At 40.8% G+C, this 17289-nt stretch overlaps 1 protein-coding gene across 2 annotated transcripts; it reads left to right on the top strand.

Moving 5' to 3' along the window:
- Window positions 1–3358: 3358 nt before the first annotated feature.
- On the top strand, window positions 3359–16351 carry zbtb38 (zinc finger and BTB domain containing 38). 2 transcript variants are annotated; one of them, XM_038267867.1, is made up of 3 exons: window positions 3359–3471; window positions 3929–4221; window positions 12416–16351. In XM_038267867.1, the coding sequence occupies exon 3, from the start codon at window positions 12448–12450 to the stop codon at window positions 16045–16047; it is 3600 nt and encodes a 1199-aa protein (XP_038123795.1). In that variant the 5' UTR covers window positions 3359–3471; window positions 3929–4221; window positions 12416–12447; the 3' UTR covers window positions 16048–16351. The 2 variants fall into 2 exon arrangements, with proteins under 2 accessions (XP_038123795.1, XP_038123794.1); XM_038267866.1 differs by lacking the exons at window positions 3359–3471; window positions 3929–4221 and adding an exon at window positions 7840–8861.
- The last annotated feature ends 938 nt before the right edge of the window (window positions 16352–17289 follow it).

Below are 17289 nucleotides of genomic sequence, written 5' to 3'. Positions count from 1 at the left end.
AACTCTATTGTTTTTGTTATCCATCCATCCATCCATCCATCCATCCATCCATCCATCCATCCATCCATCCATCCATCCATCCATCCATCCATCCATCCATCCATCCATCTTCCTCCGCTTATCCGGGGTCGGGTCGCGGGGCAGCAGCCTAAGAAGGGAGGCCCAGACTTCCCTCTCCCCAGCCACTTATTCTAGCCCCTCAGGAGGAACCCCAAGGCGTTCCCAGGCCAGCCGAGAAACATAGTCTCTCCAGAGTGTCCTGGGTCTTCCCCGGGGCCTCCTCCCGGTGGGACGTGCCCGACCCACCTTAACTGGCTCCTCTCGACGTGGAGGAGCAGCGGCTCTACTCCAAATCCCTCCCAGATGACCGGGCTTCTCACCCTTTCTCTAAGGGAGAGCCCAGCCACCCTACGGAGGAAACCCATTTCGGCCGCTTGTATACGCAATCTCGTTCTTTCAGTCATGACCCAGAGTTCATGACCATAAATGAGGGTAGGAACGTAGATCGACCGGTAAATCGAGAGCTTCGCCTTTTGACTCAGCTCTCTCTTCACCACGACGGACCGGTACAGCGCCCGCTTCACGGCAGACGCTGCACCAATCCGCCTGTCGATCTCCCGCTCCCTTCTTCCCTCATTCGTGAACAAGATCCCGAGATACTTAAACTCCTCCACTTGGGGCAGGACACCCCCCCTGACCCGGAGAAGGCACTCTACCCTTTTCCGGCTCAAGGCCTCGGATTTGGAGGCACTGATCCCCATCCCGGCCGCTTCACACTCGGCTGCGAACCGATCCAGCGAGAGCTGCAGATCACGACCTGATGAAGCCAATAGGACCACGTCATCTGCAAAAAGCAGAGATGCCTAAGGCCACCAAAACGGATCCCCTCAACACCTTGGCTGCGCCTAGAAATTCTGTCGATGAAGGTAATGAACAGAATCGGTGACAAAGGGCAGCCCTGGCGGAGTCCAACTCTCACCGGAAACGAGCCCGACTTACTGCCGGTAATGTGGACCAGACTCTGACACCGGTCATACAGGGACCTGACAGCCCGTATCAAAGGGCCCGGCACCCCGTACTCCCGGAGAACCCCCCACAGGGCCCCCCGAGGGACACGGTCGAACGCCTTCTCCAAGTCCACAAAGCACATGTAGACTGGTTGGGCGAACTCCCATGCAGCCTCCAGGACCCTGCTGAGGGTGTAGAGCTGGTCCAGCGTTCCACGACCAGGACGAAAACCACACTGCTCTTCCTGAATCCGAGGTTTGACTATCCGACGGACCCTCTTCTCCAGCACCCCTGAATAGACCTTGCCGGGGAAGCTTAAGAGTGTAATTGGAGCACACCCTCCGGTCCCCCTTTTTAAATAGGGGGACCACCACCCCAGTCTGCCAATCCAGGGGAACTGCCCCCGATGTCCATGCAACGTTGCAGAGTCACGTCAGCCAACACAACCCCTCAACATCCAGGACCTTGAGGAACTCCGGGCGGATCTCATCCACCCCCGGGGCCCTGCCATCGAGGAGCTTTTTAACCACCTCGGCGACCTTGCCCACAGAGATTGGAGAGCCCAGCCCAGAGTCCCCAGGCCCAGCTTCCTCAATGGAAGGCATGTTGGTGGGATTGAGGAGGTCTTCGAAGTATTCCGCCCACCGACCCACAACGTCCCGAGTCGAGGTCAGCAGCACACCCTCCCCACTAGAAACAGTGTTGGTGCTGCACCGCTTCCCCCTCCTGAGACGCCGGATGGCGGACCAGAATCGCTTCGGAGCCCTACGGAAGTCTTTCTCCATGGCCTCTCCAAACTCCTCCCACACCCGAGTTTTTGCCTCAGCAATCACTCGAGCCGCATGCCGCTTCGCCCGCCGGTACCCATCAGCTGATTCCGGAGTCCCACAGGCCAAAAAGGCCCGATAGGACTCCTTCTTCAACCTGACAGCATCCCACCAGCGGGTTCGAGGGTTGCCGCCACGACAGGCACTGACAACCTTGCGGCCGCAGCTCAGATAAGCCGCCTCGACAATGGAGGAACGGAACATGGTCCCTCCAAATTCTAGTATTTAAAAACAGTTGTTTTTGTTATTTAGCAGCTATATCCATTTCTTTAATAGAACAAAGTATGTTAAAAAATGTAAATGAAAACTAAAAAAAGAAGAAAAAAAATCAACTAAACCCTCCAAGTTCTTGTATTTAATAACAGTTGGATTTTGGGCATGGATTAAACTAGACATTGTGCAAAATGTAATCTAATAATGATGCTCTACAACAGCTTAATATGGAAGTAAATATGTGCCATCAGAATTTGAATAAAAAATACCTCTGAAATTTGAATGTGCTTAAGTTTAAGATATTTAGTTAGATGAGACTGAAACCAGTAAAAAATAAGCTTAAAATATTTAAAATCTTACTTAAGTAACTTCTTGAAAAAGTCTAATTTTAGGATGAAGTTTTACTGCACCCTATGTTTTTTTCTTTCACTTGAGTAATATGTGGATAAATTATTACTAGTCCTAATTGACTGAAATACTTGGCTACTAAATCTAATGTGAGGGATTACTGAAGAGCCCCCAAACTTAATATTTTTTTAAGTGCTATAGAAAGAGAAATATAGTTAGTAAGTGCGCTGCAATTAGTTTTTCTTTTTAGTACCAAGCAAAGAGGAACCTAACATGACTTTAGGGCATTAGTTAGGATACAGTGAGGAGTAAATATTGTTACTAAAGGTACTAGTTTCATTGCTTTTATGTTAAAATGAAAAATTTATTTTCAAAACTAAATATATTTATTTTATTTTTTGTTTCAATTATAATAGAACAGTCTTTAAAATAGCAGAATTAGCAGGTAACTTTACACTTTGGTCTGTATTTGTCAAATTATTTTGAATATTAGATAATATTGTTCATTTCACTGTTATAAACTGCTCATTCACTGCTGAAAAGCTGTATGCATCGAAATTTCGTTTTGTTTACACTCTGTGTATGCAAAATGACAACAAAGTTTGTCTAAGACATATGATGCTTTAGTTACTTGCCTTTTTACCAAATACTATTTTACTCTTATTAGATTTAATTCTTCAATGTATAATTTTTACTCTTACTTGAGTAAATATATATTGAAGTAGTGTTACTTTTACCTACATCTGCTTGAATTGTGCTGGCATTCAGAAGATAATTTTTTTTGTTTACATCTGAGCAAAGAATTGCAGCGCCATCTGTTGGTGGGCCTCCTCTCCACCTTAGTGTGAGAGCTTTGTGGCTTGTTCATTAAATCAGCCACCAGGGGGAGCTGCACAGCAATGAAAACATGATACATGACATAATTTAGGGAGGAGGAAAATCAAGGAGGCATGTGAAAAACAAGTGCTATTCTGGTTACCATTCCCAGGCCTGAATGCAGCTACATAGATATCCTTGAAACATTGGGCAAATCTGCTTCCATGGCCAAGGAAAGCTACTGTAGCAGTAGATAAAGGTATGAACTTTCTCCAGTTCTATGCTACCCTTATTGACTCACTGAATATCTATGAAGTTTGGTTACCTTTTTAGAACTTACTGCACTTAAAGAATGTCAATAAAACAAAAATCCAGTGTATTATAAAGAGATAGCTGTTTGAATGTTTTGAAGATGAACACTCGCTTTCCCTCTGTGATTTGACAGGGCCACATTCTGACCTGACTGAGGTATTATGGCCTATTATTAGCCTCAGCTCAGTCTGGTCTAAGAGGAAAAAATGTTCATTACGTAACAATACAGGATCTGTCTCCCACACTCAGTTTCTGAATACCAAAGCAGCAACAGGGCCTTAAACTGACGGAGAGCGGAAGCCCCGTCCGCTTGTTTGTTGGAGTTAGGCTTGTTTTCTCCTTATCCCTTTCCTTTTTTTTTTTTCCTCCTCTACACATTCGCCTTGCTACCCCCTCCTTTTCAGAAACTCTTTTGTAGGCCAGTGATGCAGCCGGAGTGACGCAGCACTGGCGGCTTCCTCCACAAGCCAACGTTGCATGGCAGGAACAGGAAAATTTCTTGCCAGAAGCAAAGTCCACTCTCCAACAGCAGGGATGACTGAGGATGGGAAAGGCCTGACATAGGCAACAACGGAGGCCCTGGTAGTCGCTCTACCCTCCTGCGCCTAAACAAACAGCAGGGAGACCTTCACTGCACCAGAGAAGAGCCCAAAGCAAGTCCTTCTGCAGAGAAACATTTTCTAATAGCCAACTACAGGTATGGCTGCTTATTACAACAGCAGGGGAAAAAACCTCTTTGTTAACGGGGATTGCTTTATATAAGGCCTACACAGCCTTGTGTTTTCCTCCCAGCCGCTGAACGCTCCCACAGGCCACAGCTGAGATCGATGAGCCACAGAAGCAATCAGGCCTGTGAATTTCTTTAGTGGGTTGAACACTTCCTGGCTGTGATATTGGGCAAGCTACTTTTTTTATATAACACACAACATATATTACACTATCATAGAAAGGATATAAGCACTTTTTAACTATGGGTAGCCTTTTTTTTCTTCCAAATAGGCTGTTTCTTTTAGATATTAGATTTCTATATTGAATATAAACAGGATGGTAATTCCTAAAGTCAATAGCAGAATACAAAAAACATTTATGAAAAAATATAATGACATAGCAGTTCAAAAAGTCCACTATTTTGCTGTATGAATAATAATTAACTTGAACTAAAGCATGAAATACTGTTAGTAGACCAGCATACGTTAGAGAACATGTTATACTGTAGACCAAAATAATGTGGTACATAACTGAGAAGGTAGATTAAAACAATACATGCTCTTCAAAATATTCTAGAAAACACAAAACTGGGAAGTTTAGCTCTCTTTTGCATCCTACCCCCTTTGATACCCCCAAAATAAAATCCAGCTTAAGCAGTTGTCTACAAAATATATATATATATAAGTAGTAAATGAATTACAACAGAGTGGAGACATCTGATAAAAACATTCAGGAACAGAAAGCATGAAACTTTCATCTATTACACAAATCTGCCCTTTATAAAAAAAAATGCAAAAAAGAAGGTCATTAATGAGTCAGAGTAAAAGGAAGTACCACTGGCCTTTTGCCAATAGCCATGGGAACAGAGACCTAACTGATTGTGTTTGTCCTATATGAAAAAAACAAAAGGAAATGTGGAGAAAAGTATTTTTCTGTACATCATCCTTAAACACTTCCTCCCCATGGTGACACACGGTGGTGGAAGTACCATGCTGAGGGGATGCTTTTCTTCAGTAAGAAAGGGAAGCTGAGTGTGGCTAATGCTTGGGAATCCTGCATACGTTTTTGTAATCTACAACAGACTTGAGACTAAGATGAAGAATTTCCTTTATTGATTTCATTTTTGTTTGAGGGGGAGGGGGTGCATGCAACCACATTTTTTCATAATTTGAACCCCATACATTCTTGTTTCTTTAAGAGTTAGCTGCTGTATTTCTTTCTAACATACACTCATAGCAGAATATGCTGATGTCTGTGGATGTAATGTGACTTAATGCGTTTACAGGGTATATTTTTAGATTTTTACTGTCATGGATCCCTTCAAATCATAGTGGCTGGTAAAAGCAGACAGAATCATGACGTCAGAAAAAAAAAAAAAACATAATCTGTTAAGCTGTTGTATCAGAGCATTATTTGACTGATGTGTCGAGCAGCTTACGAAAGCTGAAAATCGAAGGCTCCAGACATGTGTTTGTATTTCATGAAAACAGACCTACCAGCCTGTTGAAAGGAAATGTTTTGTAAACACAGTCTTTTTTTTTTATAAAGATTTTCCTAGGTTATTTCAAATAAGAATGAGCACAGTTGCTGTGAATTACAGGTACATGGCTGAAATATCTTTTTATTTCAGAAAACACCTTTTTTTTTATCACACTGTGACTTTAAAAGAAAATCAGGGAGAATTACCTTAAATCTCTCATATTACTGACATGTCATGATTTTCCAAATAGTTTTCTTCCTGCTGGAAAAGTGAAATCCCATGTTAGAAATGTATCATATTTCCCTTAATTCCCACGTCTTTCCCAAACATGCTGTCCTTAGCAGTGTTTGCCTCCTGCCAGCCCCTAGTGGGCTAAGTGTGCAGGTTAGCTCGACCTGTACACAGTCATTTCATCCTGACCTTTGAGAAGCTCTTATCTGTTTGCTCTCCAAAAAGCAACTCTGGGGAAAATGACATTTGGCTTAACTGACAGACAAAGCAGAAAACAAAGTTCAAACAGCTTTTATTTTTTGTTGCTTCCAAATATAGAATCAATCATTTAGTTTTAAACTGATTTTTCCTGAAGACTTTCCCTGGAACTATTAAAACATTTTCTTCTTTCAACTAATTTATATCGATTGTGTTCAATTCTTTATTTTTTTTTTCTTCTAATCAAAAAATGAAAGCCTTTTTTTCTCCATTACATTCTTTGTTTTTTTTCCCTATTTTGTTCTCTTCTCCAGATTGATTTTTGCTTTAAAAACAATCAGCTTGGATTAGTTTTAAACTGATTCATCTAGTGTGAGAAACTATGATGGAGAGATTATAAGGCATAAAAGAAAACTAAGTAGTAGTGAGTGAAACATGGCAGCTGTTTAAAATCCTGACTATTTTGGTGACAGTAAAGATTTATGTTTTCATTAATATTTTTTTTTATTCAAATGTTGCTGAAAGACTGGTTCTTCAGGGCATCCAATGGGCCATAATAAGTATTCATACCCATTGCACCTTTAATACTACAACTAAAAACCTAAAGCATGTTTCTTTGGACTGTGTGTGAATGATCAACAGATAGTGGTAGATTATTGTGTAGAAAAATAACAGATGCTTTTTGTTTTTATATAAAAATCTGAAAATTGTGCTCTTCTTCTATATGTGTCCATTTAAATTCTATAACTCACCCAAATAAAATCTAGTACTGTTTTAGGAAGAAAAGTATTCCTATGCAATCCAGTTACGTATCCAGAATTTGTCCAGAATTTCCCCATTGTAGGACAATAAAGGGATTTTCCATTCTATGCTATTAAGTAAATGAGATCAATGCTAATCATTCAGTCTGCAGTTTATTTGTCTCTGCAAAGACCAGTCATATCGGCCCTCACAGCTCGATGTTGTGCTTTAGACAAGGTTTTTCTAACTACCTTAAAGTCTGCAAAAGCTGTGAAGGTCCCCACATACAGTTTAATCAAAACAAGTTACAAGCAGTTGAAGAAAACAGTCTAAAGGAGTCTGGCTTCTGTCCCAAACATTCTCTATTAGCACAAAACAACGTTTCTCACCCAAACACTGTGTAGCCTTGCAGATGTACGACCGCCTGAGTGAATACGATTCTATGGAAGCAGCAATCATAATAAATAAAAGAAGGGATGTAATAAGAAATTGATTTTTCAGACTACTATTATCAACTACTTCAGAGATCAGTTAACCTGTTCATAGAGTAGAGTTGATGGGAATATGGGTGGAGCAAAATGCATGACAATCCTGGAAGAAAAACATGATAGAAGCTGCAGGCGGTTTGCTTGATTTAAAATGCATTGAGTTTATAGTCATTGGCTGAAGTAAAAAGTTAATTAAATCGACTCATACCACCTCTTAACAAAGTTTCTTTACAAATCATTTGATAGGTTTCTATTCATAAAACAGGGTTACTATGATATAAATGAACCAAAAAGAAAGCATTAATCAGCAGCTATTATTTTCACAACCTGAAACATGTTTACTTTGCATGCAAGCAGCTGTGAAGCATTGCTTGCATGGTTAAATGTAGATGTTAGTCAGAGTGGGAGAACCTAAACAGTCACTTCTGTCTTTAGAGGCTAGCAAAGAGGCTACAGAGCTGTGCCGTGTGCTTAGATCTCCCCATCCCCAGAGTGCTGACGCATTTGCTGCTTTCGCATCAATCAGCAGCCTCTACATGGGTACACTCGCTGCAGAGAGCATGATTTGTTTTTTATCTCAGCCAGAAAAAAAACATCCCAGAACATCTGGATTGTGATTGCCGCCTTGCACAACAGGGTGACGGTCTGTAGCATCTACTCTTGTTTCAGCTTTGTCAAACCACAGCGACTGTGTAGGCATAGGTGAAAAGCTTTGGTGTAATGCGCTCCTGCACAGGCAGAGACTGTGTGCAGAATCAAATGGTGTGTTTTTATGCATTTAGGGTACATATTAGAGGGCTCCTGATGATGTATATTTCATGCAAGGCATTATCCTCTCAAAGCAAGCATCGGCATTCACTAGATCTAGTTTTGCAGTGCTTGGGAGATTTAATACCGCAGCCGTTATACAGCTCAGGACCCCTTGCTATGAGCACTCGCAGCAATGCAGCTGAGCGTGTTTTCTGGCTGTGGGATGAAGAAGAGAGCTGATGTGTGATGTTGAGCCCTGCATCTCTCCCCTCTCTCTACAGTCCTCTGCAATGCTTAATAAAAGTTGCCGTTTCCTGCTCAGTGGCTCCAGAACGAAAGCGTCTGTTGCCCAGCTAGTTAGTCCATGGGGCAGACCGATGCTCCAATTTAGCTACATCGTGCAAGAAAGCTGTGAGCTATTCCAGTCGCTGTTGTGCTGTAGGACAGAGTAGGGCATGGCAGCTGTAGCCCAGGACCCAGGCTGCATGGACAGAAGGATGCTGAAGCTGAAGTCATCTGCACACTGATGAGAGGGAGGGAGAGGAAGAAAGACGTCAGAAAAGGCTCGGATTCAGACATCACCACTGTTCAGCCACCATCATAGGGGGAAAAAGTACTTTCGCCTATCTATTACAAAACTGTTTTTCGTGTATCATTGTGTATGTGGCAGGCCGTAGTGAAAGGGATACCGAACTATATCGTTTCCTGTTCTTTGTGCATCATTTTCTCTGATTCACTAAGGTACGTTTTGCATGCTTACCCTCAAATTCTAACCTGTTATTTCTGTGTGTGCGGAAGTATGCCTTGCAGAGCTGCATAGAGGGGTTTTTGCTTTGACGGTTTGCTTCTGGTTTGACAGTACTTTCTGTATGCTGCTCTGTCATTTCTCAGTTTCTGGTTTGACCTGAGGGGATTTCTATTTTTTTTTAGAAAAGAAAAGAAAATAAGAAGTAAAAAAACAAATTGTGACTTTGTACGTAAACTAAATCAACGTATGGCAAATTCTAAAAGCAGTGATACCAAGTTGAGACTTTTCGCTCAGCATGTGGCAGCAACAAACCACAACAATCGATGCAAGCTGTAAAAAATGAATGTGGGGATTGAAACAGCTTCCTGGAGGGAGATGGTGATGCTGTTCCACAAACAGCACAAAAAGACTAACAAGTTCATATATCTGGAACATACTTTTAAAAAAGATGACGACAAAGTGTATCTGAAAGTCTGTTTCGTGCTGCAGAGACAAAGACTCTCTGACCATAGCATGCAAAAACACATATATATTATATATTCAGGTGGAGACAAAGGCTACATTGCTTTGTGCAATTCTGTTCTGCAGAGGTTTCCAAAGAGGGCACCGTATTATTTTTTTTTTTTGACGAGGTAAACTGAAACCTCAGACAGCGGATACAGTCGATTGCCGTCCAGCTGAATCCCAATAAGTGCTGCGCCATAGCATGTTGCCATGACAACAGAGGCCTGTCTGCAATTGAAAGCAGGAGGTTAGCTGTGTTTGCAGCCGTCTGAGAGGCTTTACAGAAAGCAGCGGCCATATTGTATCTGGTACACATCACAAAATTAGAATTTAAAAGACCTCTCTGATAAAAACCTATGTCCTGAGAGGCAACACTGTTCTGAATTTAAAAGCAACTTGTATTTCCAATAATATTTTGGAAATACAAGGATGGACGTTATGCTAATGTGACAAAACAAGAAATAACAAGAATAACTTTTGACAGAATCCAATGTCATAGATGTAATTTATGAGCGATATAATCTGGCATTTGAACAGTTTTGAGACAAATGTGCTGTTTTTGACACATTAGGCCTAAAATGTTCCCAGAGACATAGCACGTTATATAATAGAATTTGTAATTATATCATGATAAAAAAAAAGTTCAAAATGGCGGTTGGATTGGCAGCAATGGCGCTGATCGGTCAAATACGAGTGATGACACGTGTCTTAGCAGAGACACCTAGCATGATATGTTAAACAGAAATGACTCAGATTGCACTGAAAAAAAAACAAATTCTTATTCAAATAAGCTACCTGTAAGTCTGACTAAGCCACTAGTTGGAAGTTGTCATGAAATGTCATAAATATTTCAGTTTTAAATCTTTTTACAAGATCTAGCAACTAAACAATATCAAAGCACGCAAACAGGATATAACAGTTACCACAAGTCATAAGAGAATGTTCCCCACTCTTAGATGTGGAAGAATAGCTTCATTTTACCTTTTTTATAAATAATTTCCATAAATTAAATGCTAAATATTTACTTGACAGAGTGAAATGTTAGCTGCGAGTTTCTGTAAGGCATCTAAGAGGAAGTCTTTCACTGTAAGAATATGACTCATTTTCACACATACGTTATGTACTGGTCATTCTGATCAATGGAAAAAAAAAATACCCGACTGAAATACGGTTTTTACTGAGAATAGGAAAATCTAAAAAATATCAAACACCTTCAGTGGACAAGAATTCTTAAAATTGTAGTCAGCAAGCACGAAACCTGCATGAAAACACGATTTGTAATCATCAGTCAGTGTTTTACTCTCACTGGGGGACACTGAACAATGAAAGTCCATCCAGCTTGCCAAATATTCTATTGGCTTACAGAATGTGCATGCATTACACTTGCAATATAAAATGGGAGTATTGCAGCCACACTAATGGTAATGCAAATGAACATTTCACATCTCCGTTTCAATGTTTGTTACTACATTTACTTTAATATGCAATAACTGTTTTAGCAGACACACACACACATATATATATATATATATATATATATATATATAAATACTAGTGCTGTCAATCGATTAAATGTTTTTAATCGCGATTAATCGCATCAATGCCTGAGTTAACTCGCGATTAATCGCATTTTAATCGCAATTTTTTTTTCTGATTGAAAATCATTTAAATACTCTCGATGACATGCAAAAAATACATACAGGCTAGGTTTGTGCCAATGTTCTTTTTTTAAAATGAAGACAGGTCACAGATACTGATTTATGCCATAGAAACATATGGCAAGAAGATGGGGAGGCATGTAGCAAAAAATAACAAATATGTAGCCAAAAAAAAGGCCCTGAAAACAGGCTGATGTAAAAGACAGTCTTTACAGTTAATACAGTCTTTTGAACACAGACAAGCATTTTACCCTACTGCTATAAAATGTAGTACAGTTAACATTAGATGTTAATTAACCAAGATAATAATGAACAATTTTCAATCAATACATCAAAATCAATAGACCGACATCACTAGATGGAGGTAGTCTATGCTCTAGAAAGTTACTTTTCAGCCTCTTAACAAAAATGAGAACACACACACACCCACCCACCCACACACAGACACACCCACCCACACACACACACACACGATACCGACCTGTGGCAGCAAGTGCCGTAGCAGATTCCATTTCACCTCAGTAATCTGTTTTCTCAGCGTATTTCAGGTTGCTACTAGTTACCAGACACTCAACTTGTTTGTTGGTGGTGGGGCTTAAAGAAAAGGCACTAGCGCTACCCAGTGTATGAGCGTCTTTTTTCCTTGAGGAGCTCCGCTCTTGAAGCCAACGAGAAATGCATACACTGGGGGAAAATAGCCCCGCCAACTCGCAGGCTGCAGCGGGATGTGCTTGGAAAATTGTACCATAAAACCACATAGCGTTAATCTCACGTTAAAAAAATTATCGCCGTTAAAATGGCCTCGCTTTAACGCGATAATAACGCGATAATTTTGACAGCACCAATAAATACACTTCAAATGGTCTACTTACTGTAGATCTTTTATTTGATAATTATCATTCTTAGCCTATAAAAACATTTTTTCTTTAATATATATATTTAATATGTAATAACTGTTGTAGCACATATATATATATATATATATATATATATATATATATATATATATATATATATATATATATATATATATATATATATGTATGTGCTACAACAGTTATATATGATAATTATCACTCTTAGCGTATAAAAATATGCTTTCTTTAACATGGAAAATGCTGTATTTTACTCTATTTAAAGTGCATGTACTTCCCTTGTGATTACAGTGGCTTAGAGGTCATTAGGTTTAAATTCAGCAGCTTACAATGAAAACTGGCACACAATCTCAAAACGTTGCTGCCATCTAGTGTTAAAACAGAAGAGGTGCTGAAATGCTTTGAAACAGAAAATAATCACAGTTCTAGGCCTATTTAGACAGTCTCAGAGTTTTATAATGATCTAATTTTAAGTATAATGTGGTGGAATTTTCTCCTTGTTTTTTCCAGATGACTGTAGTGGACCTATCTATCCAAACCTGATGGACAGCACACACCCTTACACTGTGCTGAGCAAGCTCAATGAGCAGCGTTCACAAGGCCTCTTCTGTGATGTCACCATCGTGGTGGAGGATGTAAAGTTTCGGGCCCACAAAAACATCCTGGCTGCATGCAGTGGATACTTCAGAAGCATTCTGACAACCTCTGACACATGCAGCTCCAGCCAAGTCCTAGAGCTTATGGACCTAAAGTCTGAGGTGTTTGGCACTATCCTCAACTTCATATACTCCTCCAAGGTAACATTGCTTGCTACAGAGAACCGAGGGGGGCTTTTAGAAGCTGGAAGAAGACTTGGAATTCCTTTTTTAGAAAAGCTTCTGCAAGAACAGCAGCAAGATGAATGTGTTAAATCCAGAGACTCATGTGCAATCACAAATTCTTCAACAACAAAGAAGGAAGTTTCCAGGCCTGAGGAAACAGACAGAGCAAGAGGGCCTCGCATTACAAATGCCTTCTCTATCACTGAAATGTGTCCTGGGAACAATCCTTTCACTCCTCTTGTGCAGATAGACAAGGAGAGACAGTCGCCAGATGTGGGACAGCTACCCACAAGTTTCCCTACAATGTCATGCATCAATGGGAACAGTGAGACAACCCACACCCTCTCTGAACACTCATATGCAGTAAACAATTCCACTGAAGGCAAAGACACCAGTCAGTGGGACAACAGGAAAGTCTGTAAACCAGCAATATCCCACTCAAAGCAGTGGCTGTACAGGAACACGGGCCCGCTGAAAAAGCGCCACAGGCTGAGAGGCATATTAGGCAGAGGTACGCTTCCAGCACCAGCAGATCCAAAAACAGATAAAGCGAAAACAGCAAACCCGGCATTATCTGATGGTGATTCTGCTGCAGCTTCTGCCACTGTTATGACACCGCCTGCACTTTTCTCAGTAGCAGAGACAGAGAAGACAACAGACACAGAGCTCTCTGCAGCCACTGACTGTGTTAACATTGAGTTAGGTCCACCACCACTTTCACCTCATCCAGAAGACAGCATTTCAGTCTACAGCTGTGAGCATTGCCCAGAGATATTCCAAAATAAAGCTCTTCTCTTCATTCACTCTGAGGTACATAAAAAGCCTTTTGACTCTGATTTGTTTTGTAAATTTTGCCGAAGGAAATTTATACACCTTAAACGGCTACACAACCATGAAAAGCTATGTCCAAAGGCTGGAAGAGTCCCACATAAGCAAGGGGCCAGGGAAATAACAATGAAAGAGGTTGAGAACCACTCCAGTGACAACTCAAAAATGGAAAGCACTGCGGTGACACCTTCCTCTGCAGATCTCTCCATCCCAAACATGCCAGGGCTCACTGAAGTTAACCTAACACAGCAACTTCATGAGGAGAAGACAGTCAGGCAGAGGATATACAATTGCAGTGTGTGCAAACGAGTTTATGTCACCTTGTCCAGCCTGAGGCGTCATGAGAACGTGCACTCCTGGCAGATGGCCTATCCCTGTCATTATTGCAATAAAGTCTTTGCCTTGGCGGAGTATCGTACCAAGCATGAAATTTGGCATACAGGTGAACGCCGCTATCAATGTATTTTCTGCCTGGAGACATTTATGACTTATTATATCTTGAAGAACCATCAAAAGTCCTTCCATGGCATTGATCCTAGTCTAGCTGTTAAAAAAAAATCTGCCAATGGTGGGCTGAAAGCCAGCGTTTACCCAATCAAGCTCTACAGGCTTCTGCCCATGAAATTTAGAAAAAGGCAATACAAGACCTACAGCCAGACGTACTCTGAAAGTGTTGAGAAAGGGGACTCTTTAGACAGCAGTACTCTGATTCCTCCATTCGAAGAAAACAGCCTGATCAGCCCCAGCACAACGTCATTCCCACTTACTTTTATGGCCACAACAAAGATGGTCTCCCCTGTCAAGCCTCGCATCTGCTTTGACCAACCTTATGACCAAGTTCTTGATCAAAGTCTCAACTGTGAACAAGAGGAGCAAAGAAGTGCAGAGAAAGAAGCTGGAGGAAGGGATCCACCATTCAATAACTCTGATAGTATCTCAGAGCTGCCTAATTATGAACCTCCAACGATGATAATGAACTCGGAGCATATTACTCATAGTGTACCATTCATACACTCCTTGACTACTGTTAAAAAGTTAGGTGAGCTGTCAGCTTCGGCAAAAATGGTTGAAGAGATGACCAAAGAGATACTCCAATCTAGCACAGAGGATCTGATGCGGGACAGAAGAGTAGGGACAAAAACAGAGACTTACATTGCCAAACCTGCTTGCCAGGGTCCATCTTTGGACAGTGAAGCAAAGCCGCTATGCCAGATAACAGTTAAAATAGGCAACGAAGCCATTATCCGCCGCAAAATTAAGGGATCTAAGCTCTTCCCGAAGAAGAAAAGAAAATCCAGAGAACGAAATGAGGAACAGGCCAGGAATCAGTGCACTCCGCCGAGGGAAAACCCAGAGAGTGCAAGGCTTCGTCTCAGACCAGAAGCCATCAGTTCCACTGAGACATATGATGAAACCAATGATTGTGACAACGCTGATCAGCTTTGGCGTCCCTACTATTCTTACAAGGCTAAAAAGAAAACAAAGAAGTTCGGATACAAATACAGAAATGCTTTGTTGCAGCCCTGTCCTGACCTTTCTGTAGACAGAGCCGGTTTTACTGAACCCCACTCTGACAGATTGCATTATCCAACAGAGGAGAGCAGCTTGGGAGGTAGCGTAGGGCCGAAACATAGTCTTAGCAGAAACTATAGCCCCAAGCCTACCTACAACTGTGATATCTGTGACAGCTCTTTTATTACAGAGACTGGACTGAAAGCTCATGTGATCGGTTCCCATCCATATTTCTGCCGGACCTGCGGTAAACAAGGTCCTCCCGGTGAGGCGCCCTCTGGTGGAGATTACATCTGCAAAAGTTGCATGGAAAATGGCTCTTGCTTTGACAACACTCCCCAAAGCCCAAACCGAGAGAAGAAATATCGCTGCTCATTCTGTCCCCAACGGTTTTTGTACCTTGCCACCAAGAGAAGTCATGAGAAAAAACACCAGGATTCAATCGATGACAGTCACAGCTATGACACCGTCACATCATGTTCTACGTACTCAGACCACTCAAGGGAAGGAAGCAAACAAGACACCACCAAAAGAGAAAACAGTAGAGATCAAGGGGACATTGACATAAAATGTGAAAGCATAAAAGAAGAACATTTTACAACTAATGAAAGCAAGCCAAAAATGAAGGATGGATCTGACTTAATGACTCCCTATCATGTGTCATGTTCAGCTGTTAAAACTCCACCACCATCACCGTATGTGGATTCACTGCCTACGCTGACATCCTCAAAGATGAAACACAAAGCTCAGAACAAGAGGATCAATGCGTATCATTCTACGCATCACATTCCAAAGAAGCAAACTTATGACAAAGAAGGTGATCCCAACAAGAACATATTGACAGGACCAAGAAAGAATAATCTCATCAATCATGACAAATCCAGCATACTGTTAAGGAAGACAGACACTGAATCTAAAGTTGCACACATTTCGTTACACAGGCCGGAAAAATGGGTCTGCAAAGAGGAACCCTTCTTTTAAAGACGTTTAAAGACTGCAACTAACTCTGCAAATGGCATTTAAGGACAAACTTTTTCGTTGATGATAAATAAAATATACAATGTTTTGCATTGCAATTTTTTTTGGACATAACAAATCCAACTATTATAATCTAACATCAGCAGACTGAAATTTCATCTACCCATAATCCAATAATGCAGTTTTTATTTTTCACAGTTTTCCACCTATATGAAGGATATTTTTAAAGTATTGTACAGACTTCTGACACAAACTGTACTTTGTCTTGTGTCTATGCATGTAAATTAAAGTTAGTAACTCATTGTAATCTTTCGTTACACGCAGTGCAATAACAGATCAGCTTCTGCAATTTGCGGGGGGGCAGAAAAATAACCAGTGGTGGTTCTAGCTTTACCTTTTTAAAAGCATGTCGGAGCAAACAAAGGGATTTTCTGTTGTCATTTTTCTGTACCTCTAGTTTAAATAACATAGATTTGTGAGTTGCACTTTATGGGTAGACTATGCTGACCTAAAGTTTAATACTTGAAATTTTTATTCCAAGCTCTGCTGGTGTAAATAGAATTTCTACTAAATACACATGACCACTGAAATTACATTTTCTCCTTTTTTGTGTGTTTAGTATGTATAAAATACTTCACATAAATATTATTACTGAACTGTTTGGTTCTGTCCTTTTCTTTGAGAACATGTAAAAAAACAACAACAAAAAAAAACGATACAACCTGCATGTTAAATTCTGTCTCATACACACTTTTCTAAATTAGACTTTAACTCACATTAACTACATTTATTTGGCAATTTTACAAACTGTGTTTTTAACAATTCACATATTTTGAAAGAATATAAAGCCACACATGATTGTCTGCTCCCCCTACTCCTTTAGGGACCTGCAGCCCATCTGAAAAATTCATTCTTTTTTTCCCACTCAAACTGTATCTGTTTTGGGCCTCCAAACACAATTTCCAGATGTTTCTCAGTTTCTTGCTTTCTGACACTTATTTTGTGCTGCATTAAGCAGATCATATGCTATAAGAAATTGTGTCCTTTGTTAAACCATTTGTTTCAAGTCTTAATGTCGATCCTTTTTTATTCAATATGGGCAAAATCCTTTTTTTTTATACAATCACAGTACAAATCGATGTTGCACTTCACGATGAGTAAAACATCTTACTGGGAAGTGAGTCAAACAGGTAACTCAACTCGCAAGAGTTCAACTGAAGGGGTTATACTTAGTTCAGCAGCACA

Source organism: Cyprinodon tularosa, unplaced genomic scaffold, assembly GCF_016077235.1.
Source record: "Cyprinodon tularosa strain WSP-4 unplaced genomic scaffold, ASM1607723v1 ctg69, whole genome shotgun sequence".
Lineage (NCBI taxonomy): Eukaryota > Metazoa > Chordata > Actinopteri > Cyprinodontiformes > Cyprinodontidae > Cyprinodon > Cyprinodon tularosa.
This window is presented reverse-complemented; position numbering and strand designations above follow the sequence as displayed.